At 43.4% G+C, this 26,864-nt stretch overlaps 1 protein-coding gene across 4 annotated transcripts in view; it reads right to left on the bottom strand.

Moving 5' to 3' along the window:
* Positions 1-26,864, bottom strand: part of GRIA1 (glutamate ionotropic receptor AMPA type subunit 1) — a 294,934-nt gene that overhangs the window by 17,455 nt on the left and 250,615 nt on the right. For all 4 annotated transcript variants that reach the window (XM_026510831.4, XM_026510832.4, XM_044388532.3 and 1 more), the window contains 2 exons: positions 24,797-24,995; positions 19,712-19,959 (listed from right to left, as the gene is read on the bottom strand). In XM_026510831.4, the coding sequence (XP_026366616.2) occupies positions 19,712-19,959; positions 24,797-24,995 (447 nt within the window). The remainder of the gene's footprint in view (positions 1-19,711; positions 19,960-24,796; positions 24,996-26,864) is intronic.

Genomic DNA, 26,864 nt, shown 5'->3' with positions numbered 1-26,864 from the left:
TTTTTGTTTTTATAAGAGCTAAACTTTGGCTATTTGGTGATGCTAGCGTGATAAGAAGCTTGTTGATCCCTCCCTGGAAAACAGTTTTTGACTCACAGGACCTCTGTTTACTACAACTATTACCTTTTATTTATGTTTGTCAGTCACTGGGCAGCTAACTAGACTGTGGCATATGGATCCCCAAAGGCAAAGGAGAAAGACTCCAAATGCTTGCTGTTTGCTTGAAAAGGAGTTCATATTTATTATTTCGCTTACCCCACATTGTGAGTTTAAATGTGGCAATTTTCAAGCTGGGAAAACAATTTCCATCAACAGATCCCTGAAACACACTCTTCAGTCTTTTAGATACCTTCGTGGGACAACCCTTCTCTCTTTTTCTGTCTAAAAACAGAATAAAAGGGATTCTGATCTTGAACAAATGCACAAAGGACAATGACTGGCCTTGGGATTTTTCCTTAGGGATGTTCAGTGCACGGATAGACAGCCACTGCCTCGATTTATTGACCATTTCTTCTCTTTCTACCTTTGCATTTAAAAAGAAGAGAAGTAGAACGACCCAAGTGGGAGAGGCAGGAGTGTTGTCACAGGTACAAAGGGGAACTGGGCATAGGAGAGAAGGTACAGGGAGCCACTGAAAGAGAGAATAAAGGTCAGGGTAACCAAGTTCTTAATTTTCGTTTTTGCTGTGAGCTATCAGACCACTTTTCTATCTTCAGATATAAAGTCTCTACTGTTTGTTCACTTCAGGCACAGAATCCAGTTTGGGGTCAGTGGTGTGAAAAGGTGTTTAGAGAAAGTGGACAGTCCTCACAGCACAAGCCCCAGGATGGGAAATAGGCGAAAACTGATGTCCTTTATTGGCAGGCTCATGATATCACAGTCAGATTGAAAAAGGGGCTTCATGAAAAAGCATTTAATTAAATTTTATCACTGAATGTCCCTCTTCCCAGGTGATTCTCTGAACTTGAACTCTGATCCCTTATGCTGTAATGTTGTAGTTAATTGGTATGTTGGCTGGCTCTCTTCAAATAGAGTGTCAGTTCCCCAGAGCAGAGATGATGGTTCCTGTTTTTAAACTCCTCCCTACGATATTTAGTACAAGATGTTCTATTCAGTATAAAAGCGAGAAATACCTTTTTGGGGGGGGGCGGCGAATGAATGAATGGATGGATGGATAGAATAAATCTAAGTGCAAATAATAACCTTAAGTGTCTGTAACTCAGCTATTTGGTCAACTCATCTATCTGGAACACAATAGTAAGGGCCCAGAGTGTGGAAAGAAAATGCACAGGGTCATAGGATAATAACTGTAGTTAACATTTATTTTTTTGAGAGCTTATTACGGGCCAGGCATTAGTACTTTACATGCTTTATTTCATTTAATCCTCACATCCCTATTTGTCATCATATTATTACTATTACATTCCACAGACAAATACTTAACTAGCCTAATGTTCTAACTCAGCTCTGTATGACTGAAGTCTATGCACGTAAGCACTGTTCTTTCCAGCTTGCCCCGGATTAGTGCTATATGCATCTAGAAGCCCAAGAAAGCTTATTTAGGCCTTTCTCTCCCCACTCCCTCAGTCCTTTTCAAAACTTTTACTTTGCACAGACTTGTAACACCCAAGGATCTCCATTCTCCAAGCCCACAGCTGAGCAAAGGCAGCAAATGAGAAAAACCTCATTATAGGCCATTTCATAAGATGCTATTTTACACTTGACTATAAGGAAGAAGCCGAAGAAATTTTTTTCCTTCCTTCCTTGATTCCTTCCTTCCTTCTTCCTCTGTCTCTCCGTTTGTTCCTTCCTCATTCCTTCGTTGGTTTGTTGGTTCCTTCCCTCCCTCCTTCCCTTTCTTTTGTAGGAGATAAAAATGGTGATACTAGAACAACAGTAGCCTGGGGCTATTCTGGTTCTGACAGACCCTTACCTACCTGAGCCCTGACATTCAGCCACAGGAGCTGATGGGTGCAGGAGAGTATCTGGATCAATGAATTATCATTGGAAGTCCTGAGAAAGGAGGAGTTGGAACCCTAGAAAGGTAGTCTCCAGGATGACCTGGTACTCATTAAGATTCAATGTATTCAAACTTGCCACTGTGAAGAAGTTTGCTTATCCTATACTTGCAAGGAAATTGAAGTTTGGAAAAAAGCAGTCAAGGGAGATACTTCAGATGGTTTTAATTGGGTCTCAACTTATGAAAAGCTAAGGACTGAATTCTGGGCTTCAGTTTTGAAGCAACCGTCTCTCTTTCAAAACTTTGAATTCAAGCATCTGAGGAGTATGGGATAAAACAGCCCTTGGAGCTTATACCCAGCCTGCAGTGATATGCCATGCATCTCCTCCCTCAAAGGAAGCTTCAGTTCTAATCACACTAGGCTTCTAGGCATCCTGCTCCCCTTCAAACAGTATGTTTCTTCCTGCTTCTATATGCTTGTAGCTTGCTGTTCTCCTTAACTTCTCTCCCAACTCTGGTTGCCCTGCAATGCTCCCCATGTTTTCCTTGAATTTTTCCATCAACAGTTGATTTCTCATTGACCTTTCCTTTGCACCTCCCTGGAACCTGGCAGTCCATTCATTGCCCTGCCTACTAGAGTTTGATGTGTATTAGCCTTAGTCTTTCACTTGATTATAAAGCCTTTGGTGTAAAGAGTCGAGGTCTTCAAGTCAACTCCCCAAATATTTATGAGAGCCAATTAAGTGTCAAGTATCATGCTAGGTACTTAGTAGGAATAAAGAACTGAGCAAGTTACAAACCTCATCTTTCAAGGAATGTACAGTCTCATGTGGGAGGCAGAAAATCTTTTCAATGGTTCAAGGAAGACTGTATCCAATTTTAAAATAAAGAATTATGGAAGCATCAGAAAAGGGGAGAGTTTAATTCTGATAGTGGGTGGGCATTTGAAAATCTTCAGGGGGTGCTCTGTGAAAAGGGAAGAGTGAAATCAGGAAGGAAAGCTAGGAAGCACAGGCCTGGGGAATGTGGTCACAAGGGGGACTTCTGGGAGATGAGGCTACAACAGCTGACTGAGTCCAAACTCTAATTATCCTGGAAGGATACGCTAAGAAGTCTCCCTGCAGGCAAGGGAGACAGGGAAGCTGTTTAAGCAGGGAGAGGCCTCAGACTAGCAGCCCATCTATACTGCAGTCAGTCCTAAGTAAATATGTAGCAATTAACTAACCAGTATAATGGCTCATATGAGAGGAACAGACAATGTTGAAAGTTTTAACCTTGAATGCAAGGATAATGGAGACAGTAGGTCACTGCAAAGTTAAACAGGGCTCACCTGGAAACTTGAGACTGGTTGTCAGTAGAAGAGGAATTAGATTTATTCTTGATGATGAAGGGAAGAATTAGATCAGGGAGATGAAGCCACAGGGACACAGAATGCTGCTTAATATCATGGTAAACTCTGGAGCTGCCAGAGCTCTCAGGGAATTTATTTGCAAAGTGGCAATCTGGTGGGACATTGTTGCTGGGACAACTGCTGGTCAGGAAAAACATGGAGGGAATTCATGTGCTGGATAAAAAGTTAGGATTCAATCAGTGGTCCCAGAAACCTGGTCCGAAGAGCCAGGGCAATAATATGATGAAGCTTTCACTTATCAATGGGAAAATGAGGAAAGATAAGGGTTGTATAGTGAGTTTTCAGAAAGCTGAACTTTTCCATTTAAAGGACAGTCCTTTATGTGCAATTGATTATTTCTTTCCTTCTTTTTTAGTGTTAACATATTTCTTCTCATTATATTATGGTGATGAAAGGTGATCATTTTTTGTCTTGTTTCTTCTAAGATCTCAAGATTCCTTGGCAAGATAAATCATTGTCATGTGTCTCTACCACCATTTTCTTTCTTGGCATTCTATTTGGTCCATGGCGTCTCTAGTCTGGGATCCACTGGCCTTCTAGAGGAAGAGACTTCAAGGAGCTCTGCATCTGTCCTCAAGAAGGGAGAGGGGAGCTATTGATGAGTGAGGTTTAAAGACATTAAGGGGACCATGACGGGTGGGAATTTCCTTGCACTGGATTAGTAAAGTCAGTGTAAAATGAGCATGGTCATTCTAACTCTTCCTTTCATAGAGCTGGAGGGTTCTGAAGCCCAGGGTGCTCCCCCTATGAGGAAGGTGCAGCCACTTCCATTCTCCCCTTACACATTTCTCTGAGCCCTGCAGCAACCCCTCCTATGCAGGCCTCAGAGGATGAGTAAACCACCTCAGCTGAGGGCCTTCTTTGGTTGGGTGTTTCTGCTCCTTCGCTGAGGCCAAACCAGGGTCATTTTGCTTGGAGTGGGAGCCAGAGCTTCAGCAAGAACCAAAGCTTATTTGGCCTGTCTTCCCAAGGGGAAGAGTGGTTGAGTCTAGGACAGGTCTCGGTGTTTGTGGACCTGAATCCTAGAAAGCACTCTCTCAATCACCTCCCTTTCGGACAATGATTTCAAAGACCCCTTCTGTCTTTATGTTTCAGACTCTGACATTGTCTGTATGGACTGTCTAAGGTAAACATTCTCACTGATGGGGCAGAAAGCTAAGGGTCCAGAAGATGCTGCTGGCCTAGTAGCTTGGAGTGGTGGGTCACGTGGGAGAGGTTATTTCCAACCAAGCATATGGAAATAGAGAGTTGGGTTATGTCAGGGGTCTCAGTTAAAATGCAGACCTCCCCAGGTCTTGTTAGGGAACACAGGTAAGGCCAAAGTTCCCTTCACCTGTGACCACTGCAGGTGGTTTTCTCTTCTGGAACATACTCAAGGAACAGACAGTTCTGGGATCTCATGAGAAGGAATGTTGGTCAGCCTTTGATTCAGCTAAAAGAAGATCTGTCTTTGGTTTCTGACTCTACAAAATAACACAAAGGTGATGGTTTAAAAAAAAAAAAGAAAGAAAAAACACATGTAGAGCACTCTCTTCATCTCTCCACTCTGAGGTGGAGGAAAGAATCTAAGTCCCTCTCTAATCTCTGGTCAAGTTATATGGCAAGTCCTATAACTGTACCTCTGATGACCAACTGTTCCCAGTTTGCCCAGGAACTTCCCTAGTTTTTGCACTAAAATTTCCACATCCTAGGAACCCTCTCAATCCCAGGAAAACCAGGTTAGTTGGCTACCATAACTGTACCTCAGTTTTCCCAGTAAAATGGGAGTAATGATAAGCTCCAGCTCCAACTGTCTGTGTTGCGAGGCTCAAATGAGGTGACAGATGTCAGAGTGCTTGAGATTACTGGAGGACAAGTGGCTGGATTAGAAGTGCCACTAACACCACACTCTTTGCGTTGGCAGATGCTCTACCTGGTCTGCTTTGTCACTTTGCAGAATCTCTTCATCATAGAAGCCTCTAGCATATGTTCTCTGCCAATCCTCCTGGATCTTGCGGAATGGATCAGGCCTTTCTTTCTGTCCCACTGTCCTTGTACAACCTACAACAGTAAACTCATCATTCCATAGCCATTTCCGGCTTCTCCAACCAGACTGAGGGTTCTCTGATGGTAGAGACTCCGCACCCAGCACAACAGCTAACACAGGAGCTTCCTGATACATGTTTTCTGAATGAAGGAGTTTTAAGTTTCTGAAAGCTATGCTGTATCACAGGGATAAGTTACTTGAACCCCCAGAAGCTGCATACTAGTTTTACCTGTGTGATATATATTTCTGGTCCTATAACTTTCTTTAGGGTCCTATGGCTACCATCACCTGTTATAGGGCAGAGACCTGGATGGGGACCTGAAGCCTGGCCCCTTCAGCCAGGATTCTACAGATAGAAAGCATTTCAGAGGTATGTTTGATTCCTAGCCTGCCTCACATTGTGAGAAGCAGGTGTCAACAGTTCATTTGCAGCTCATAGTAAACCACATCTGGTCCTATAATGCAGAACCATGTGCCAGCAGCACCACACGGTCTGTGTCAGACACTCCAGAGACACTTGAAAAAAGGATAACGGAGGGAATGAATGAAAGCCTCCCTACAATTGAGGGGGTGGAAACACCATTCAGGGCAAGAGCCAGCCCACTGGTCTCATCTCAGCTACCTCTGGTTCAATGAAAGGAAGGGAAGCTGGGCCAATTCTAAGGACTGGCCACCAAAAGACAGATGTCAATGAGAACAGAATGCTGGGCAGGCCAGCAGAACCATTATTTTCCTGTGGACTTTAAAACATAGAGGGTTGTAATGCTGGAGAATTGTCTCCTCCAGTGATGGAGAATGGCTCCTGAGGGAGAGAGGAACACTGTGATCTCTTGGGTCTCCCACCCTGGGCCCAAACCTGTCTCTAGCTCTCTTCCTCTTCCTCTTTTCCACCTCCAGCCCCTCATCTCCTGTTTCAGTAGCTCGGCCACCCCCACCCCATCCATTTGTCTTTTATAATGGGATTCCACAAGAGATTTCATTTGAGGAAATGATTCCCTGCTGCAAACAGCAATACAAAGATAGATAAAGAATGAATGAATTACTCTCCTCTTCATTCTTGTAGTGTACGCTTGCTGGGTCTTTTACCTGAACTATCTTTCTCCCTATCTTGCTTGTAGATATTCTCCCCACTGGTTTAAGGCCCTGTTCAGGGACTGCTGCCTCTCTTGGGGGCCTTCCTATCACTCCCATCTAAAGGGCAAATATTAACCCCTCCCTGCCTGGTTTTCCCACTGTGCCTTGTTCATCCATCTATCTAACGATCGATCTATCAATCATCTATCATCTTCATGACATTTCCTCTCTCTTTTGTATTACTGTTAGCTGTTACTAGGCTGTGACTTCTCTATTTCTCTCCTAACTATGACCAACACTCAAAAATTTTGAATAGTTCACACAAAAATTGAGATTTCTAGTTTCTTTGAAAAACCAGATCTGGCAACATTCTGACACAGCACTATTAAATCAGAACTGAGTGGAGACTTTTCCCCCTAGATAGGCATATAATCTTTTGTTCACTAAGTCCCATAATTTTCTATGATCACCTGGAGACTGTCAGTTTTCCATTTATAGGATAGTGTAGTGGATAAGAACATAGATTCTGAAGCTGGACTGCCTGGGTTCAAATTCTGGCTCTGCCAGTGACTAGCTGTATGCCTTCAATAATTTAACATCTCTGTCCTGCTGATTTATTATCCATAAAATGAGATTCTTAGTAGTACCTACTTCATGGGGTTCTTATGAGGACTACATGAATAAAAGAATACATTTGACTATGGGCTCTGGGAAACAAACTGAGGGTTTCGGGGGTGGGGGGTGGGGGATTGGGATAGGCCGGTGATGGGTATTAAGGAGGACATGTATTGCATGGAGCACTGGCTGTTATATGCAAACAATGAATCATGAAACACTACGTCAAAAACTACTGATGTACTGTATGGTGGCTAACATAATAAAAAATTTAAAAAATGCATTTGAGGCGTTAGAGAGTGTTTGCCACTTATAGCAAGTGCTCAATATTCACTATAATTATTATTTATCATAGTGTTTGCATTGTGATTTTGTTTGTTAGAGAAGTATTGCCTGTACTCATGGCTCTATTAAAAATAAGGAAATCACACAAGCATTTACCCCCAATCCATTTCCCTCATTTTCTTTACCTAGCCCTTGGGGGCATTTTTGGTTGTAGCCCCTTTATTAGATAACCAATCTTGGGGTGCCAATATCATTATCATTTTGCTTTCTTTAAGAGGACTTTCTTTAGTGCTTTGAAAAATACTATGCTTAGAATATTGGTAGGATTAAATTGTATGATCGTGGTCATGTAGTTTTATCTGCTACCTTTAGGACATACACTAGTAATGGCCAAAGAGACCCATGAGTTAAGAGCTGGTTGGTTTAATTTATGTTATACAGTTATACAGTAGGACTAATACTTCCTGGTTCTCATGAATCTACCCAAGACCAGACGCTGATTTTATTACACGCTCAGAAAGTCACCATACACCTGGAAGTTGGCCAGGTAGGAACTGGTCAGTATGACAATCAATAGGAGTTGTCTACATGCTAAATTTTCTGCTAGGTTCCGTGGGACCATTGGCCATTGCTTCACTGGACTGGACTGTGAAATATAGCTAGAAAGAAGGAAGCAGTAAGAAAAGACACCGGGTGGGGAAAAGCTGTGGTATTTGTGGGCCCCAAGGAGACTGGCTTGAATAGTGCTGTGGATTTCTTTCTTTTTATTTATTTTTTTTTTTACATTCCTCCAAAGGAATAAATTTAATTCCCATTGGAATAGAGAATATGATTAAGAGGTCATTATGCTCTTTTTCTGCTAGATGTGTGTGCTGAGGAGGCATGAATAATATATGCAAATATGCCTGCCTGACTTTCTTTTGTTTGGAGACTCCCCTGGCTTACTACCTCCATTTCATTAGGAGGAAGTTGGCTCTTCTGTTAGGGATTCGCCTGGTCCTTTGCCCCTTTCCTCCCTGAGGAAGAGGCTGATTAGATGTGATTACCAAGCCATGATCTCAGCACATGGGGTGATTCATAAATGTTACTAAAACAGATGGCCCAGAATTTCTGTGCAGGGGCTCAGCTCAGGGCTACCCCTTCCCCTTCCTTTCTGCCTGCTCTCAGAAACCAGGCTCTGCTCAAGAGCTTTCTACCTGAGCATATGGATGGAAGCAAGATGGCTATTAGCTGAACTTTGGGGGGCCCTAAGTAGAAAAGAGAATAAAACTGTACATTTGGATATTTCTGTCCTTTGGTATCCTGAAATTCCATTCATTACAATGAAAGGAAGCTGAAAGTGGTCTGGCCCAGAGAAGGCAATCACCATTTATTTGGGTCAGATACCCAAACCAACAGAATAGATGATGAGTGTGGAGGCTGAGCAGAAGGGAAAGGGGAAGTGGGGGAGGAAAGGGGATTAATATTCCAGAATTCCTTATGCACCATGAGCTCTTCATAAGTGATTTCATTTATTTCCAAGATGATCCTACAAAGCTTATAGCCGGATCCCCATTTGGAGGATGAGAAAACTAAGCCTCTGAGAGATTAAGCAATGAAAGCTAACCTTTCTTAGCCACTTGAGTATGTGCCAGGCACTGGGCTAAACACCTTATATTATCTCATTTAATTCTTTCACAGTCACCAGTGTGAATGCTGGTGTTAACTCCAGCTGTTGTATTTGGAGAAACTGAGGATTAGGAAGGTGAAATAATCTGAGTGACTCCTGTCATTAAGTGGCAAACCTAGGATTTGTTCTCAGTCCTGACTTCAGGGCCCTAACACTCAACTGATGGTCCATATAGCTGTTTGTCACATAGCCAAGATCACACAGGCTGTGAACGTGGGAGGCTGGGTCTGACTGAGAGTCTGATTCCCAGCAAAGCACATTCGCTTCCCACGCCCACGAGGCCGGAGTGTCAGGGCTAGGACAGGTACCCAGACCTTCTCCCTTTTGGTCTGCCTTTGTACAACAGCAGCTGCCTTCTTAGAAAAGAACAGTGGGCAAGTCTAAAAGAAAGTTGCTGATGAGAGGGAGAGAGAGGGAAAAAAGATGCTATTTTTGACAGCACCAGCCTCTTAAAAGAAAGCAACATACAATTTGTATATCAGCGGGAGAAAGCAGTGCTTCGGCAGGCAAATCACAGGCCGTGCTGGGCCGCTATTCTTGTTGCTGTAAAGGCCATTCATCCCAGGTCGTTCACCTCTCCGGATTCCTCCTTGCCACCTTGATCTGTCCACCTTCCTCCTCTTTCTCTCCTTAATGTGTTGCTCTGCCGTTTACACGCTTCTCAAGCAGGCATGATAAGAACAGAGCGGTAACAGGAGCAAGTGTGCATTTGCCTTTGTGATTTTAGCACAGTCCTCCTCGGTACACCTGTACCACAGATCTCCAGCAGAGCCTGGTGCTTCCGGATGGAGGACTCTGGCTGTGGAGGCCACCTGGTGTCTCACTTCCCCTCATGTTTTAAAGATGCCACCTTAAAAGGTGGCAAAGGCAGTGAGGGGTGCCTCCATCACACAGAGTTGGGGGCGTGGAAAGAAGGGGGGTCGGGAGGCAGGGTTTGTACTTTGGCTGCATCCTACAAATCACAGTGAGAACCTGGGCAGAGTGTCACCTCTCTGAATCTTAGCTTCCTAACTGGTGGAAGGGAAATGATAATACCTAAATCCAAAGGCGGTGGGGTGGGGGGGGGGAGGCTCATGCCTTAACATCCCTAGGGGACTGGATGCACGCGCATGCCCAGCACACAGCAGGTGTAGAAAGAATGACATGTCCTCCCTCTTTATGTCTGTAGTACGATTAGTCTAAAATGGTCAGCTTTTCGTTGTTGAAAGGAGTCAAAAAGCACTACAGAGTTTCCAGAAGCATGAAAATCTTTGGAGGTGTTTTTGGTTCAGTCTGCCATGGGTCAGCAGGAAACCTTAGTTTGCACTGGATGTGCCCTTCTCCATGTCTAGATATGGGGCAATGACACCAACTGGTGGTAGGGCCCCGACCCTGGGGAGAGAAGGATAAGTGTGCCCCCTATGCAAACAGTGTGGAGGGGAGGCCGGGGCTTTCAAGGGAACTCAGGCCACGTGACAGTGAGCCACTTCTCTTTCTGGGGCTGTAGCTTCCTGACTCGCGTATTGCTTGGGTAGGACTGAGTGCAATTGTGAGCATGTGTGTTGGGGGAGAGGCTGTCAATGATCTTTATCCTCTGAATAATCATTTCTTCCTCACAGTTTCTGTCCTTATATCCATTTTTGTTTTTTTCCCCTAATGGCTGAGAAGAGGTCCTGAAATCAGGCTGCCTGGGTTGAAAATCCAGCTTTCCAATTTCCATGCCAGGTAATCCCGGGCAAGTTCCATAACCTCTCCATGCCTCAGTTTCCCAAACTATACAATCAAGGTGAACACAATAGTACCTTCACAGGATTGTTAGGATTACATAAATTAATGCACATCAAATATTTCGTAGAGGCTCCTGGGATGAGTCAGTGCCAATAAATGTTAACAATGAGTCTTACCATCACCACTAAATGCTAAATCAAGCCCTTGACCCCCCCCCCCCCGCCCCTCCCAGCCTGGACTTTTGCACTGGGCTGCCTTACCGGTCTCCTAGGAGGATTTCTTGGTTCGCTCTATAATCCATCCCACGTGTCCTGACCTGAGAAGCTTCTGTATTGATGCAGCGCTCCTTTGGCCGACCTCCAGTCTCTATTCTCTCTCTCTCTCTCTCTCTCTCTCTCTCTCTCACACACACACACACACACACACACTTTCTCTGCCTCTCTCCTTCTCCTTGTCCCTCCCTCCCTTTTTATCCCCCATTCCCTCCCTCTTTTCCTTTGTCTCCAGCTCTTCTGAGGATGTAGGCAAATCCAGCCTCTCTGCTCAGAGAGCTTGGTCTCTGATCAGGCCTGACCTGGGTCACAGAGTTCATGGGGTTACCATGACAACAAGCATCCATGGCTACCCATCAGGAGGCAAGGACCAATTGAAAGGGCCTGTCATTTCCCTGGGACATACTGTATTTATTCTCAGCAGCAGGCCCTGCACAGTACTATACTATGGGAGGAGGGTGGGAGGGAGGGAGAAAAAGAAATATCAGGGTTTTACTTTTTTAGCGTGTTCTCTGTGGGGGAGGACCACAAATTGTTCTCAGACAGAGACATTTTATTTCTAATGCAGTCAGTGCTGGGGGGTGAGGCTGGTGTTCATGTGCATTTTTGATGAACACAGTGTGTTTCACAAAGAAGGAAAAATGAGTTATCTGGTTCACAAGTGACTTTTTGGTAGGTCTAATGGGAGGAGAAGAGGGGTGGAGAATTAACGTTAATGAGTACCCTCTGTGACAAGCACTTTGTGCTATTTCATCAAAACTCAGAGCAACTGCAATGAATTACTATTATTCCATTTTTACAGAAAAGAAAACAGAGGCTCATAGAGTTATAATGACTTACCAACTGAGGTCAACCTGCAGGTAAAGTAATGGCCCTTGAACCTGAATGAAGGTTGCTCGACTCTAAGGATCATGGGTTGGACACCATTCAGTGCAGTTTCCCTGTTACGCTCCCATCATATTAACCTTCCTTCTCTTTCTAAGCTGCCGTCTCCTCAGACCTTGTCCATCTCTCTTCTCTGGCCTCTAGCTCTGTTTCTCAAAACAGACTGCTGTCTACCTATCACAGAATTGCCCAGGGGACTTGTTAAAATGGCCCATTCCTGGATCCCACCCTGGACCTGCAGAATCAGAAATCTCAGGAATGAGAGTCTAGAAAGGAACACTTTTAAGTAGCTTCCCTAAATAATGTGACACATAGTGAAGATGGGGGAATGGTTCTTTAGAGCAACAGGACCAACACCGCACAAAACAACACTTGCTTATTTGTTTCCCAATTACATTCTGGGTCACTGTGATTCTCTGAAAGCGAATTCTCTTGATGGCCTCTATAACACTCAGATCAGCATTAGGAAAAAAAGGGGTGTTTAAGAAAGATCCTCTGAACCAACCTGAGGATGAATTATGTCACGAGGTCCCAACATGGAGGTGGACAACCAGGAGACCCTCAATCCCTGCAAGTGGGCATGCTCCCTACGAAACCTTGTGATATCTCTTTCTGAGTCATGGCCTCAACCTCCCTCCTTCAGCCATATGCCAATACAGACAAGCAGTTCTTAGTAGATATTTCCCGGAACAGGGTTGTGTAAAGGAGAAAAATATATTCAGTCGAAATACCAGTGTGACTAAAATGTTACTGAGCAATTCTGAACTTAAGTCTGATTATGGAAACCATTGGGGTGCCTGGCTGGCTCAGTTGGCTGAATGTCCGACTCTTGATCTCAGCTCAGGTCTTGATCTCAGGGCCCAGTAGTCTGGGCATGGAGCCTACTTTAAAACACAAACAACAACAAAAACACCAGATACAGGCAAGATAGAGTCAGTGCAACAGGGACAGAGAACAGTGATTGGGAGCCTCTTGCTGCAGCCCTCCCAGGAATGCCTTTCTGAACCTTCAAGGCACCTCGGAGGTGAAAGTGAGGAGGCAGCAATAAGTCTGTGTGGCAGGCAAACCCCATATCTGCCCACTTTCTGTCCTTGCCAGAATCAGTTTGTACCTGGTCAGGCCTTAAAGAGCACAGAATTCTCAGAAAGTGGAGACTTCCAAGCCTTCAAGTAGAGGTTATGTCTGATGAAGAACATAGAGTCTACCATGTCTTCCATCTGTTTCCAACCTGTTATGATCTGTGACCACATTCATTTCCTCTTATCAGAATGACCACAGCAGCTTTCTAAATGACCTCTCTGCCTGTGATCCACCTCTCTCTGATTCACATTGCAAATACTGCCAGTATAATCTTTGGGAGCCTGGGTCCATGATCCCTCCACATCAATGGCCTTTAATGGCCCCTCCTGACATTGAATAAAAAATACAGAGACATTTGAAATCCTTCACAGTTTGACCACAACCATCTGCTCCTACTTATTAATGCATCTCTAGTTAAAGTGAACCCTTTGTTTTTCCTAAAGTAAGCCCTATGTTTTCTCACCTCTGCTCATTTTATCCGCTCCCTCTGAAGCACCTGATCCCCACTTCTTACTATCCCAATTTCTTCAGGTCCTATGTTGAATGCTACCTCTGCCACAAAACCTTTGCAAATCCCTCCATTCTAATGTTGATTCTCCTCCTTTTGGGTGTCACTGACTTCTATGACACTGGGTAGAATGACAGGCACCTGTGTAATTCTGCTCATGAGCTAATGTGGTTATGCATAGTTTAGGGGATGGGACTGCCTCTTTCTCACTGCTACTCCCTGAAGCATGCACACAGGGCCTTGTGTGGAGGAGATATTCAGAAAGCAATCTGTGAAGCTGAATGGAAAACACAGGAACTGGGTCTCAGACCCTTCTGGATGCCCATCCATCATCCACTAAGCTGTAGGAGGGAGCTCCTGTCCCCCTGGCCCATACATCTGGCATGGACAAGACACATGACAGAAGACAAACATGTCACAATCACAGAGACCAGAAAAGACTCCATAGTAACCATGGTCAAAGTTAAAGACCAGACTTTGACCAATGTCCTGATTATATAACTCAGCAAATCCGTCAAATTCCTGGTAAATGGCTTGTGAAGGAGAATCATTAGTTGAGATTTTAACTTAGGCCAATCTGGTGTGACTTCCTTCTTGGGTTGGTAAAACATGGGCCATGCCCCCCTTACAGAGGAAATTTGAACACATGGTCTCTAACTGAAGGAAGTGTTCATCATAATAAAGAAAAGAGACTTCAGTTTGGACCAGAAAATACATTTAGTTGGCAATAAAAAGGCCCAATAGATCATAATTAGTTGATTTACCAGTTGCCTTTCCCTGGTGACTGTCATTGGCTGAGCAGGTCTTTATCCATAACCTAAGGGCTTTGGAAACATAATTCAGCCCCTTACCCAACCCCAAACATGCAGTGACAGCCAACAAACAGCATCTGTTTCAAAGAAACACCACCTGTCCAAATGGAAAATCAAGCATTGAACTACTTCGCTTCATCAGAGTATTTGTTTCCAGAGCAGAAGAGACAAAAACACCATTCTGTCACTAACACAGCCTTTTAACACTGTAGGGACCATGGTCTGGCTTTTGCCAAGTAGACTTGGCAAGTTTTAGAGGAACAGTTGGACCTTAGATATCAGTTCTCTGACCTTCTGAGGCAGAGCTGGGTGATCTGCCTTGGAGGAACTTGGAGTTTTTTCCAAGCAGGCTGGAAGGGGCTGAATGCCCTGTAGGTACGGTGAGGTCTGGCCTTATGGAGAACAAGTGATGGAGAAAGCTGCCAGGGAAGTCCTTTTTGATGCAGGCATAGGCACGGAACCTGGAGCACATCTGTGAGGGCTATAGAAGCCCCACTTTTACAGGTCAGAAGGGAAGTCTGTGGCAATGCCTGGGGTGTGCTGAAGCCGCTTTCTGTAGACTTCTGCAGAGCTCGCAGCTTTGTGAGCGGCTGAACAGTGTTTTAAAAAAGGATTTGCTGTAATTCTAAATAATCTGAATTAAAATTGATTTCTGCTGCCATATTACCTTGAGCACAGATAAGCTCCTTTTAAACGGGCACCAGAGGAAACAGTAAACAGGTACTGCCTCTTACTGGTTCCTCACTTTCCACCTCTGTCATGCAGAATGTGTTCCTGGGATCAAATCAGTGGATTGAAGACTTCTGGAGCAGTCACGCAGGTCTGTGTGACATTGGGTGGCCATGACTCTTTGGTATTTGACCATGCCTTGGGGAAATGGCACCCTTTGGGACATGTGAGGCCAAGATATGATGGAACCCTGGGGCGCCTGGGTGGCACAGCGGTTAAGCGTCTGCCTTCGGCTCAGGGCATGATCCGGGCGTTATGGGATTGAGCCCCACATCAGGCTCCTCGGCTATGAGCCTGCTTCTTCCTCTCCCACTCCCCCTGCTTGTGTTCCCTCTCTTGCTGGCTGTCTCTATCTCTATCGAATAAATAAATAAAATCTTAAAAAAAAAAAAAAGATATGATGGAACCCTGGCTGGAGAGAGAGAGAGAGAGAGAGAGAGAGAGTGTGTGTGTGTGTGTGTGTGTGTGTACACGTGTGCGCACGCGCTCATATTTTCTGTAACCATTTTGCAATTCTATGTTTCATGGAATGCTACACTATTGGTTGCTAGGATGATTCACTTTTATGCAGAGATGAGAGGGAGAATCCCATAGAGGGAAAAGGGATTTTCCTAGGTCAGAAACTCATGATCCTGTTAGGCTGAACCTTACCCTTCTGGTTTTGAGTCAGGAAACCCCATGGCTATCATAAAAGTTGCCACTGGAGAGAATGGAGCACTGGGAGAGAGCTGGGTGCACGTGGCCATCAGCTGGGTGTTCTTGACTTGCATTCTACACCATCAGTGATCTATATCTGGAATATGTTCCTTTTCATTTCTCTTTCCCTTTCTCTTGCTTTCTCAAAATCAGTAAATAGTTTGTTATGTCTTATGGAGATGTAAACAACAGAGTTAGGGTTTTCTTTATTACAGAGTTGAATTATTTTCAACATTTATCCCCAAAGAAACTTTGGGTATGCAAAACTCATTAAAGCATTGTTTCTGCTCAAAGAAGTGGTATTTGGCGCATTAAAATGACCATCCGCTATCACCTTTCATCTTCACAGTAATGAGTGGATGCTCTGGGCTGCAAATGTCTGTTTTCTAGCTTTTCTGAGTTGTTGGCTATTGCTTGACCCAAGAGAATAGGTACTGAGAACCTGGCATAAGTCCAGTCTCCTGCCTTTAATGATGCTGTCAGTCATAAAGCCCAGTGAAGCATTAGAGTAAGTCACAGGCATGGGCTCTGGATTCAGAGTATCTGACCTTGAAATCTGGCTACTTTCTTATTAGTTGTGTCAAACTGGTCAGCTAACTTACATCTGTGCCTCCATTTCCCCATCTGTATAATGAGGATAATGGTACTTCATAGGTATAAGGTTTATATGAGATAATGCATATACCATACCATGTAGCATGGAGTAGGCATTCACTCAGTGGTAGATTTTATTATAGTGGAAAGTCAGTTGAGTGCCAGATGACCTGAGCTTTAGGTTCATGTCACTCAAACATCTAATATTTTCTGAGTTTGTCACCTTGTTCTAGGCACCTGTATGTGGGATGGGGTGGCATAAGTACTCTATTGATTAGACAAATCATGTCACCTCTCTGTTTCTTATTTTCTTAACTTTGTATACAACGATTTCTATCAAATAATATCCTTGACTCATAAAGCCTTCAGTAAATTGTAATATTTTAGCATCATTGATGTTCCCAGACCTGTAAGAGCTCATTTTCTACCCTGGGCCTTTCTAGGGTAGTGTTGTATAAGTTTACGAGATAAAAGTCTCTTCCTTGCCAAACACTCTCCTCTGGATCCCCTTTGAACTTTGTCTAGACTTGAAGAGAGACTCTTTTAAGTTGTTCCAGGCAAAAATGCATGATCGATAAATACCAGGCCATTTGGTTTCCCTTCATTAGGTACATTCAGTTATGTCTGCACTCCTACAGATACCTTTGTTTCTTAATTTTCAGACAATTACTTAAATAAAAGACTTCTTGGTATCAAACATTTGTATATTAATCCACTGAATGATGTCTATTCTTTATTCATACTTTCTGAATTGTATAAGCTTATTTAAAATTTTCACATGGAGATTTGTAATTAGAATTCATCCATAGTTTTTTATCTTTTTGTTTTTTATGTGAAAATGGATTAAATTAGGTTTGCAGGATTACCTAAAAAAAATTCTCCAATGTATTTTCATTATTGTTCAAATAAAGACACAAATTCTTTATAAAATCCTTCCATATGTCATTCTCCAATCTCAACCTTTTCTCTTTTTTATTACCTATGTTCTGGGAGCACTTAGCTTCTTTTAGTTCATCTGTATACCATGACTCCTTACCTTAGAGTCTTTGCACATGCTGTTCCCTCTGCTTGGACTGCTTGTCTCTTCTACTCCCCTCACTTTACCTTGTTAACTCTTACTAATCTGTCAGATCTCAGCTTGAGAAAAAAGCATTCTTGGAAAAGCCTCCTTGGCCATGTCCTACCCATCCTGCACACCAGATTAGACCCTGTTATCTCTAGCTACATTTGAAATTTTCTTTGTCTTTATAGTTCTGCAGTTTCAATGAATCAGTTGCTGATTTTCATCTGCTTGGGACACATAACTTTTGAATCTGGATATGAATATTTTCCATAAATACTGGAAAGTTCCCTTTAAGATACTGCCTCTACTCCATCCTCTCTTGTCTCTAGGACTCACAAAAGATACACCTGGGATTTTGATTTCTCTTTCAGGTCTCTTAACTTCTTTGTCATGGCTTCTATCTTTTTATGTCTTTGTGTGATATTCTGGGGAATTATAGCCATTGTTTCCCCCCATGTAATAATTTTCTCTTCCACTTTGACTAATTTGTTGTTTAACCCTTCCATTGAGATTTCATTACTTCTCTAAATTCTAATTGGTATTTTTCTAAATATGTCTAGTCCCTTATGATTACTGTCTTTTTCTTTTAAAAATGTTTTTCATTAGTTTTATGTCTTTAGATGTACTTCTTATTCTTGCTCACGTAGATTGTCACATAATTTATGACTTTGCCCTACTTAGGGCACTCCCTGAATAGTCAGCTTATGCATTTCACTCTGGTTTTGATGTCCTTTTCCTGTTTTGGCCTAGGGATTTCCTAACTTAAATTTAAAAGGCTATTTGTTATAACTTTATCCTGTATATCTAGGTTTTGTAGTGGGAGTTTTGTTCTGCTGTATTGGTGGAAGTAGGTGTCCTCTAGGTCCCCTTTTGTCAATGATCACAGAACCTGTCATAGTTGTCATGAACCATCAAACAATCACCTGTTGAATGACTGTTTTCCCTGCAAGAATGTAGTTCCATAGGGATAAGAGACTATGTCTGTCTTGTTCAAAATTGTAGCTCCAGGTCTGAGCCTAGTGCCTAGAACCTCGCAGTGCTCAATATTACTGAAATTAATGCAAGATATGGAGACAGAGGTGGTCCTGGATATCAAGATGGGTTAGGAACCCCTCTCCATCCTTTTGCAAACTTTCTAAACACTTCTCACCTTTCCTTGAACGCTATCCTTCCCTAAAATGATTTAATCCCTCTGTAAGTTGACATAATGTTTTATAGGTTACTTCATACTGTGCTGTTTTCAGTTACCTTCTATATAGATTATCCCATTTGGACTCACAGTCACCTTGGACCTAGGAAGGGCTGGGATGAGTAACCTCTCTTTACAGGTGAGGAAACTGAGGGTTGGGGAGATGATATGCCTTACCTTTGGTAAGACAGTCAGTAGTAAATCCCAGAATTAAATCTACATCTCTTGACCCCCCACATCTATACACAGGACTCTACCTTAGCTGTTTGGAATGAATATCAGAGCTTCTTTATGTGAGAGTAAAGTCGACTTTGCTTCTTTACTGAATTACCTGTTTCTTGCTAAAGAAATCAGTATCTGGGGGGCTCCTGGGTGGCTCAGTCCATTAAGTGTCCAACTCTTGGTCTCAGCTCAGGTCATGACCTCAGGGTAGTGAGACAGCCCCACACAGGGCTCCATGCTCAGGGCAGGGTCTGCTTGAGATTCTCTCTCCCTCTGCCCCTCCCCCACTGTGTACGCATACACACACACTCTCTCTCTCAAATAAATAAATACATAAAATCTAAAATAAGTAAGTAAGTAAATAAATAAATAAATAAACAAATAAATCAGTATCTGGCAAAGAACAGGTGCTGCCATTCATTTGGTATTATTTTGGTTGCCATAGCCAGAGCCTTTAGGACTCAAGCTACTTGATTTTTCATTTGGACAATGTGTTTGTTTCTTTTGAGACAAACATTACAAACCACCTTCTCTCAAAGAATTCAGGTTGCTGGAGAACTCTGTTCATAGCCTAGTTGGATATGGGAGTGTTTGGTAAAGGATGGTGTGTTACAGATCACATGACACAAACACAAGTTTCATTGATGTTTAACACACTTGGAGGGGTAAGGCAAGGTGTGGGGAAGAACACATGGGCAGCGACAGTCATAGCAAGCTGAGGCCCCCAGGTCAATTTCCAACCTCAGGGCTGAAGATCTCGGGTGACTGGAATCTTCCAGGCCCACAGTTGTCCAAGAAGAGCCCCCTTGACAGCTTGCATTGTGGCACTGGAGCCATGTGGCAGACACAGCAGCTTCATTCCTGAGGTAGGGAGGGGAGAGGGAGTACCAAGGAAGCAAATCTTGGCTACTTACCTCAGGGCGGACCCCTTGGGCGTTGCAATGCCATAGCCTTTGGAATCCAAGTTACCTCCCACCTTCATGGTGTCACAGGGTTTCCGCTGCTCAATGTACTCATTCATGGTAGATTCCAGAAGGTAGGCGTATTTGCCTTTGGATTTCCTCACTCGGATCATTCCCTCCTCTGTGGTCCTCACAAAAACTGACGGCTCTGCTGACTTCATGTATGTCCACATCTTCTCAAACACTGCAATTTTAGACCTCTGGCAGGGGACAGGAACAAAGCTGGAATTAAGTGCTGGCTGTGCTTGGAACTGAGGTCGGCACACACACTAATGAAGAGCTGAGTGTAGCTTGATCACACATTCATGAGCAAGATTAGCTCAGGAAGAAACAAATTATGAGTGATTGCAAAATAAGAGGCTCTAATTAGTACCAGTAGGTTCCAAAGTACAAATATCTTGCAAATACAGAATGAACAGAATAGCTCAGAATCTTTTAATTACTGCTGAATTATATTCTCCTTCTATATGGGAAGAGTGAAGAAATGGGGCCCTGTTGATCTTCTAAAGACATTATAGAACCTATCTATTGTTCAAGAAGGCCATGCTTATACTGCTCAGAAGTGGAGAGCCAAATATCAGTGGAATCTGATTTCATTATTGGAGGACAACACTGAGGAATTTCTCGATCATGAGTCATATTACAAGACAGACCTCAGAATGTAAATTGTTGTCTGATAAAGCTAATAACTGGAGACCTAATATTGTAGCCTGTTTACATTTCAAAAACCTCTAAATCTAGCCAAACTCTTTTCCTCCCTCCCTCCTGAACTAATTTTGAAGCTTCCCTTCTTTTGGGACTTTGCCTAGGCTGTTTACTTGACTGGATACACTTGTTCTCTCCAGCCACATCCTACTAGTCATTTCACAGACCAGAACAAATCCTATGTATTCTAAGACCACTTCAGTTTCAAGGATAATAGTTCACAAGCTCTAGTGGGCACCACAATCATGTGCAGAAATTGTAAATATTAAGATGTCCCTCCTCTAAACCTAGAGATTGTGACTCAGCAGGTCTGGGGTGGAGCCCAGAAAAAAATCTTTTTCAGAAGTTCCCCAGGTGATTCTGATCTGTATGGCCTCTGTGGCTCTCACTTGTGAGGGCTGGTATTCCTCTAGGACACACTGTGCTGGTACTCACTGGACCGTCAGGCTAGACTGCCAAGATTGGGAGGCCCCTTGCTGTGCATAGGTCTCAAGTATATGGATGCTACCTGAGGGAGGGGAGACATCTTCCCTCCTGTGAATCCTTCACAGACTTTACCCTTGCACACAGTAGGCCCTTAGTCAAGGCCCACAACCCAGGACCACAAGTCATCCCGCTCATCTAACATGCTCTTTCTAAAGAGCACCCTTTCCCCAAAGGGTAGGCCTATTTTAGGGCTATTGGAGTCTGGCTTTGTAAATGGACAAGTGTTAACCACACATAAGGGGCTATTTTTTTTTTTTTTTAAAGATAGCACTGGAGTCATGCAACTCATGTAATCTAGTGGTTAATACACAGATTGCAGATTCATTTAGTATAAAATGACCATATCCACAATGTGTCATTTTTCTTTGCACACAGATAAGAGGTTTATTTCTTTGATATCAATATCAAGTGTTGGCAAAATACTGGTAGACATTGTTTGAGCCAATTGATCTATAGAGATATTTGGGCTAGAAAAATTCTGGTCTCAAGGAAAAGTTAATGGCAATAGTTACTGAGAATTTCAGGGAGGCATTTGGTAGAGTCTATAATTAGATCAATGAAATGATGTGCTTAACAGTTTGGTTAACTATCTGGAAAGGCCACTGGACTGGGAGTGAGGAGGCTGGGTTCTAGTCTTTCCCCATCTGTTCCATGAGGAGTTGGGGCACGGGGACCTTTGAGTCCCTTGTGGGCTTGAAATACCTGATTCTTTACATGAAGATAAACCATTCCATGTGAGGAAAAAGAAAGAAAGGAGAAAAGCGAGGGAGAATTTCAAAGTTAGGGCAGGAAATATCCAGAACCAGTCAGAGCATCTATAATGTATGTCATATTCTCTCACAGGAAACAGAGAAATGTATAAATTCAGTTGTGACCAGATTTGCAGATGATCTTTCAGGCAGAAACCCAACAAAACACACAGCGGGGCAATGGCAAGATGCAATTTGACCTGACAGGATGGCCACGGCAGGGAATGGGGCTGCTGACAGGCAGAGCTGAGGAGCCCTCTGGGCAACAGTATGCAGAAAATTAATATGTCCTTTCAGCCTCACCCCAGTGCCCCAAACGCCAGGGCTGTGCTCATAGCCGCTCAGAGCAGGCTATCAGGAAAATCTCACCTCCAGGGATGCGAAGGCAGCATGAGTGGCAGGAAAGATTGGAAGCATACTTGGGGTATTTGTTCTTGGATCTCCCCTATCATCTGCAGCTCTCACAGCCCTTCACACATCTTAATTAAACTGTCGATGGAGGATTAAGTGACTCTGGGTTGGGGCTGCCAAGAAGCTCTGGGCTGCCATGGGGACTAGAAGCCAGACTTTTTTCAGAGACTAGGATAGAAGAATACTTGTTTCACCATTCCCTCTTTCTGCCTTATGGGGATGGTGGGTGATCTTGTCTCATAGTAGGTGTTCCATAAGTGGTACGATTACTATTAATAGTTATGCCCTTTCTTTGGGTTTTACTTTAGGATAAGAATGCCCAATACATGGCTTGCTTGAGACCAGTTTCCCTTCCTATATATGTAACAGCTATCGATACTAGTCAAGGAATTCTTTCACACTGTGCCCTCAGAGTCACCTCTCAACATAGAACTCTAGGCAAACACTGATGATTAATCAGAGTTAGCACATGAACTATAACCTACTGTCATCAACACAGTACACCTGGTGAGTGAACAGAGCTTGCACAATACACACTGTCTTGTTTCTAGATGCCTAACAGTGTGCTCTGGACAAGAAATAGAAATATGTCAATCGACATAGTTATTAACAGAGAACTTTGAAGTCATAAGTCCTAGCCGTGCCTCTAAGTAGCTAGGGCATCCCATTTTCTCCCCCAGGCCTCAGTTTCCCCACCTATAAAAGGAAAATATTAGACTAGATTTGTCCATGGGTCCATCTAATAACCTGAGTAATCTTTAAAAAAAAAATCAGTTAATGACACCACCTCACTAGGACAGTGTGGTTCAGCGGTAAGAATGCTTGGGCTGAAATGAGGGAACAGATTTTGTGTTCGTCCTTGACACTTGTATTATGATTCCCTGAATTCCAATTTCTTGTCCACAAAATGGACATATAACTGCTGTTTTGCCATAGGTCACAGGGGGAACATAAATGAGACCATGGATGGGAAAGTGCTTTGGGGATGGTGATGTGCTCAGATACTGGGGTATGGGGTATGGGGCATGGGTATGTAATGGTTAAGTGAACTGGCTATTCCCCAACTTCATCAGCAGGCCTGGGACATAGGACCGGCTACATGGACAAATATCAGACATCTCCTTCACATTTTGGTTGCAGGCTAAAAATGCCAGAGAATTATGATGAGATTACAGGAGGTTTTTCTACTGGCTGGTTGGGTAAGCTTAAGCAAGTCATGTTGCTCCCTAAAATGACAGACTCTGACCATGTGACCTCCAAGTTACCTTCTTGCTCCAACATATTGAAAGTGGATGATTTTAGCCTTGGAGACTGGATCAGTGATTGTTCAGACTTTGGTCCCCTTCCTGCCTGTCATACAGAGCACAGAGCCCACGATCAAGAAATTGAGCATATCACTCTGTGGGTTCACCCTGAGTCAGGGGTTTGCCCCATGAAGTTGCAGTGAGAACCTGGCAGGTCTGCCCAGGATCCCTATCCCTTGCCTGAAGCAAGATAGAAGCTTGCTGTCTATTCTCCTTCTGCTACTTAATAGCTGTGTGACCTCAGGCAATTACTTTTACTTCTCTGAGCTTCATATAGGAAATGGGGACAACAAATTTCTAACTCCTCTCTAGCGAGAGGATTAAATGAGATAATCCATGCAGGGTGTGCTAGCACAGGACCTGATTCATAGTTAAGGGCTAGGTAAGCGGTAGCGATTGTTTATCATTTTTTCTTTCATCAAAACATGGTAACTCCATGAGCTACTTGTTCAACTTTTAGAATGAGCACGCCTAAGCTCCAGGGAACTACAAGTTTTTCTGCTTTGGGGCATTTGTTCAAGTTGTCCCCTTTGCCTGGAGTGTAATGAGCCAACCCAGGTCTGCCCTAGTTTCATGATGCCTAGAAATGTTTTCTCACATTCGTGGCTACAAATCCCTACCCCTCCATCAAAATGGCTCCCAAATGCCTAGACCCCACATTCCTAATGGGAAACAGAGCCTTGTGTCTTAGGTGCCTCATCTCTTTTAATCTTATAATGACGCCTTGAGGTAGATATTATTCTCCAGACTCTATAGATGAGGAAATGGTGTCAAAGAGGCTAAGGGCCAGAGAACAGGAACGGAGCCAGGTTCTGGGCCTCGGTCCGGCTGACCCTAGGCTCCTAAGCTCTCTGCTCCTCTGCTTCACTTGCTGCCTCCAGTCACATGACATCTCCATCACCTCCACTCACACTTCACATTTTCTCTCTCCTGGCACTGTTAAATAGACCACCTGTTCCAGTATTTGTTTCCCATATACCATCTCCTTATTTATCAAGTCTTTAAGGAGGGGACATAAAGGGCAAAGGTCTGGACCTTGTGGCTAAGCTGATCCTAATCAATTACTAATTAGATTACAAGTATGTGTGGGAGCAGGAAAGGAACTGCATGTCATATCCTTTGCAGCCGTCAGAGAACTCGGCACAGTCTGGCATATGTAAGGGGTCTGGTTCAATGCAAGAGCTTTGAAATATCACAAATAGAGAAATGTAGATTTCTTTGGGATTTGTAGAAAGCTGAGAAATGCTCTGGTTTTCCCTGACTGGTACTGAGTGAAGCAGTTGTCCTGGTTGCCTATAATCACATGCTCCTTAATGAGGATATTTTAATGACAGTCGTGGTTCTCTTTTGTGAAGGTGCCTTAGGACAAGGGATGTGCCTACCCTGAAGAACTCCTTCGTGGACCCTGCTTCCAGGGTCCCATAAGCGATTTCCGTCTGCTTTGCTAGGTCCTCAGCACTCTCGATGGGAGACACCATCCTTTCCACGGTCAGGAAGGCAGCCAGGTTGGCTGTGTATGAGGAGATGATGATCAAGGTGAAGAACCACCAGACACCACCAACGATGCGGCCAGACAGGGACCTGCAGGCCAAAGGGAAGAGGTGTCAGAAGCACAGACATCAATTGCAGAAGGCTACGGGGAAGGGCCAAGGGTCAGCCTAAGCCCTGTCAGCAGAGCTGTCAAACCCTATTGCACCCTTCTCCTCGGTCAGCTAGATGTGAGAATTCATATGTCAGAGAGATTCTCGTTGGCATTTTGTTCCTTATCACAGATAAAGACCTGTGTGGTTGTTATTCTTCAGGGGTGATAAAACCCTACAGGCATATATTCATACCACTTTCACACATACATATACATCAATACACATGCCAACAAAGACAGATATGTCAACACTCGTCCACAAAATGACACACATGTACAAACATCCTTTTAAATGCAGTTACATACACAGCAAATGTTTGTGCACATATATGAGTACAAACGCATTTACATACATGTTGTACACATTTGATCATGTTCAGAAATGTTTCCAGACTGCCTTCTCATTATTGTTCTTTTGGTCATCAAAGGGCACCCAAATAATGGACTAGAAGGAAGGGAAGGGAGAATGGATTGGAGACAGAATGAGAACAACTGTACTCTAGCCACTTTGAGGGAATGTCACTTTTGAGGGTAGGCACAGTGCTCCCCTCTACCACAGAGAAAGAGTTTGGCTGAAATAAAAGGCAAAGAATATTTTGTACTGGATCAAAATTGCAACTATGACAATAATAAATGAGGTGAGAAATTGATCCTTGATCTTCTTAGAGTCCTATTCTCTTATGCCCAACAATGAAGAGAAATAGGACTAGTCAAGCATTCTACTGTGATCTCTCAGATTTGGCTAGGAGATTTCCAATTCTAGAACATTTCCCAGAGATATTACAAAACGACGTCAATGTCATATGGGGTGATTTGATGTGGTCGACAGACAGGGCGTCGGATTATACCAAATCATATAGTGATAAAGTTATTTGCATTCTATTTCTCTTTCCATCCAGCTCAATTTGTTAAGGAAGCATCATCCTGGAGCTACTGTAACTTTACATCCTTTTTAACCTGTGGCTTGACAGCCTCAAGCTCAGAGCTTTCAGTAGATGACAGTGCTTAACTAAAACTTTATACTTAACAACCAAAGAAATCACCAATCCACCCATAAGTTTTACAGATAAAGAAACTTGAATCTCAAATCACACTGACCCAGGAGCAGAACCCAGGCCTGCCAGCTTGCTTGCTTGTTCCACACTGTTCTCAACCTATTGGTCGACCTTCGCTGTGTTATTCCCATGTTCCTGTGTGTTCCACTTTGTTTCCATTTCTGGGAGGCTCCTTTTTATTCTAGGTAGAGAATGCTCACTTCAAAAAATTCAACAAATATTTCTTATTGCTTGCTATATGGAAAATAATGTTCTTAGATGCTTCACATTAAAAGGGAAATAAGAGGAAATTTGTTCAAAGGAATGAGACCAAGAGTGGAGCAAAGCTGTATTATGTGAAGAATAGCTGCAGGAGGAGGGGACCAGAAGAAAAGACTCAGAGAGAGGTGTTCACTGAAGGACTGACATCAGGCTGGTACCATGAAACCTGATTTAGGAGCATTTGGCAGAAGTTTTAGGAAAACAAACACTAAATACAAAGAAGTGGTTATTTGATGCATAGGGTGGTGCAACAATGAGTTGGCTGTCCTGAGGGTGAGAGTGAGTTTCCCCATTTCTGAAGATGTTCAAGTGGTAGACCATTTACAGAGATGCTGTTTTTGGTGCTCACTCTTAGTCCCCCCAGGTGCAAAGTGCTGGGGACATAAGTCTACTTGAAGGGAGGGTTAAACATCACAAGGGGTCAGCCTTCTCTCATACTCCTCCCATCTCTTCCATCTCTGAGTTTCTGTGGTTTGAAATCATAAGTAGGTA

The sequence above is a fragment of the Ursus arctos genome, unplaced genomic scaffold (genome assembly GCF_023065955.2).
Source record: "Ursus arctos isolate Adak ecotype North America unplaced genomic scaffold, UrsArc2.0 scaffold_15, whole genome shotgun sequence".
Taxonomy (NCBI): domain Eukaryota; kingdom Metazoa; phylum Chordata; class Mammalia; order Carnivora; family Ursidae; genus Ursus; species Ursus arctos.
This window is presented reverse-complemented; position numbering and strand designations above follow the sequence as displayed.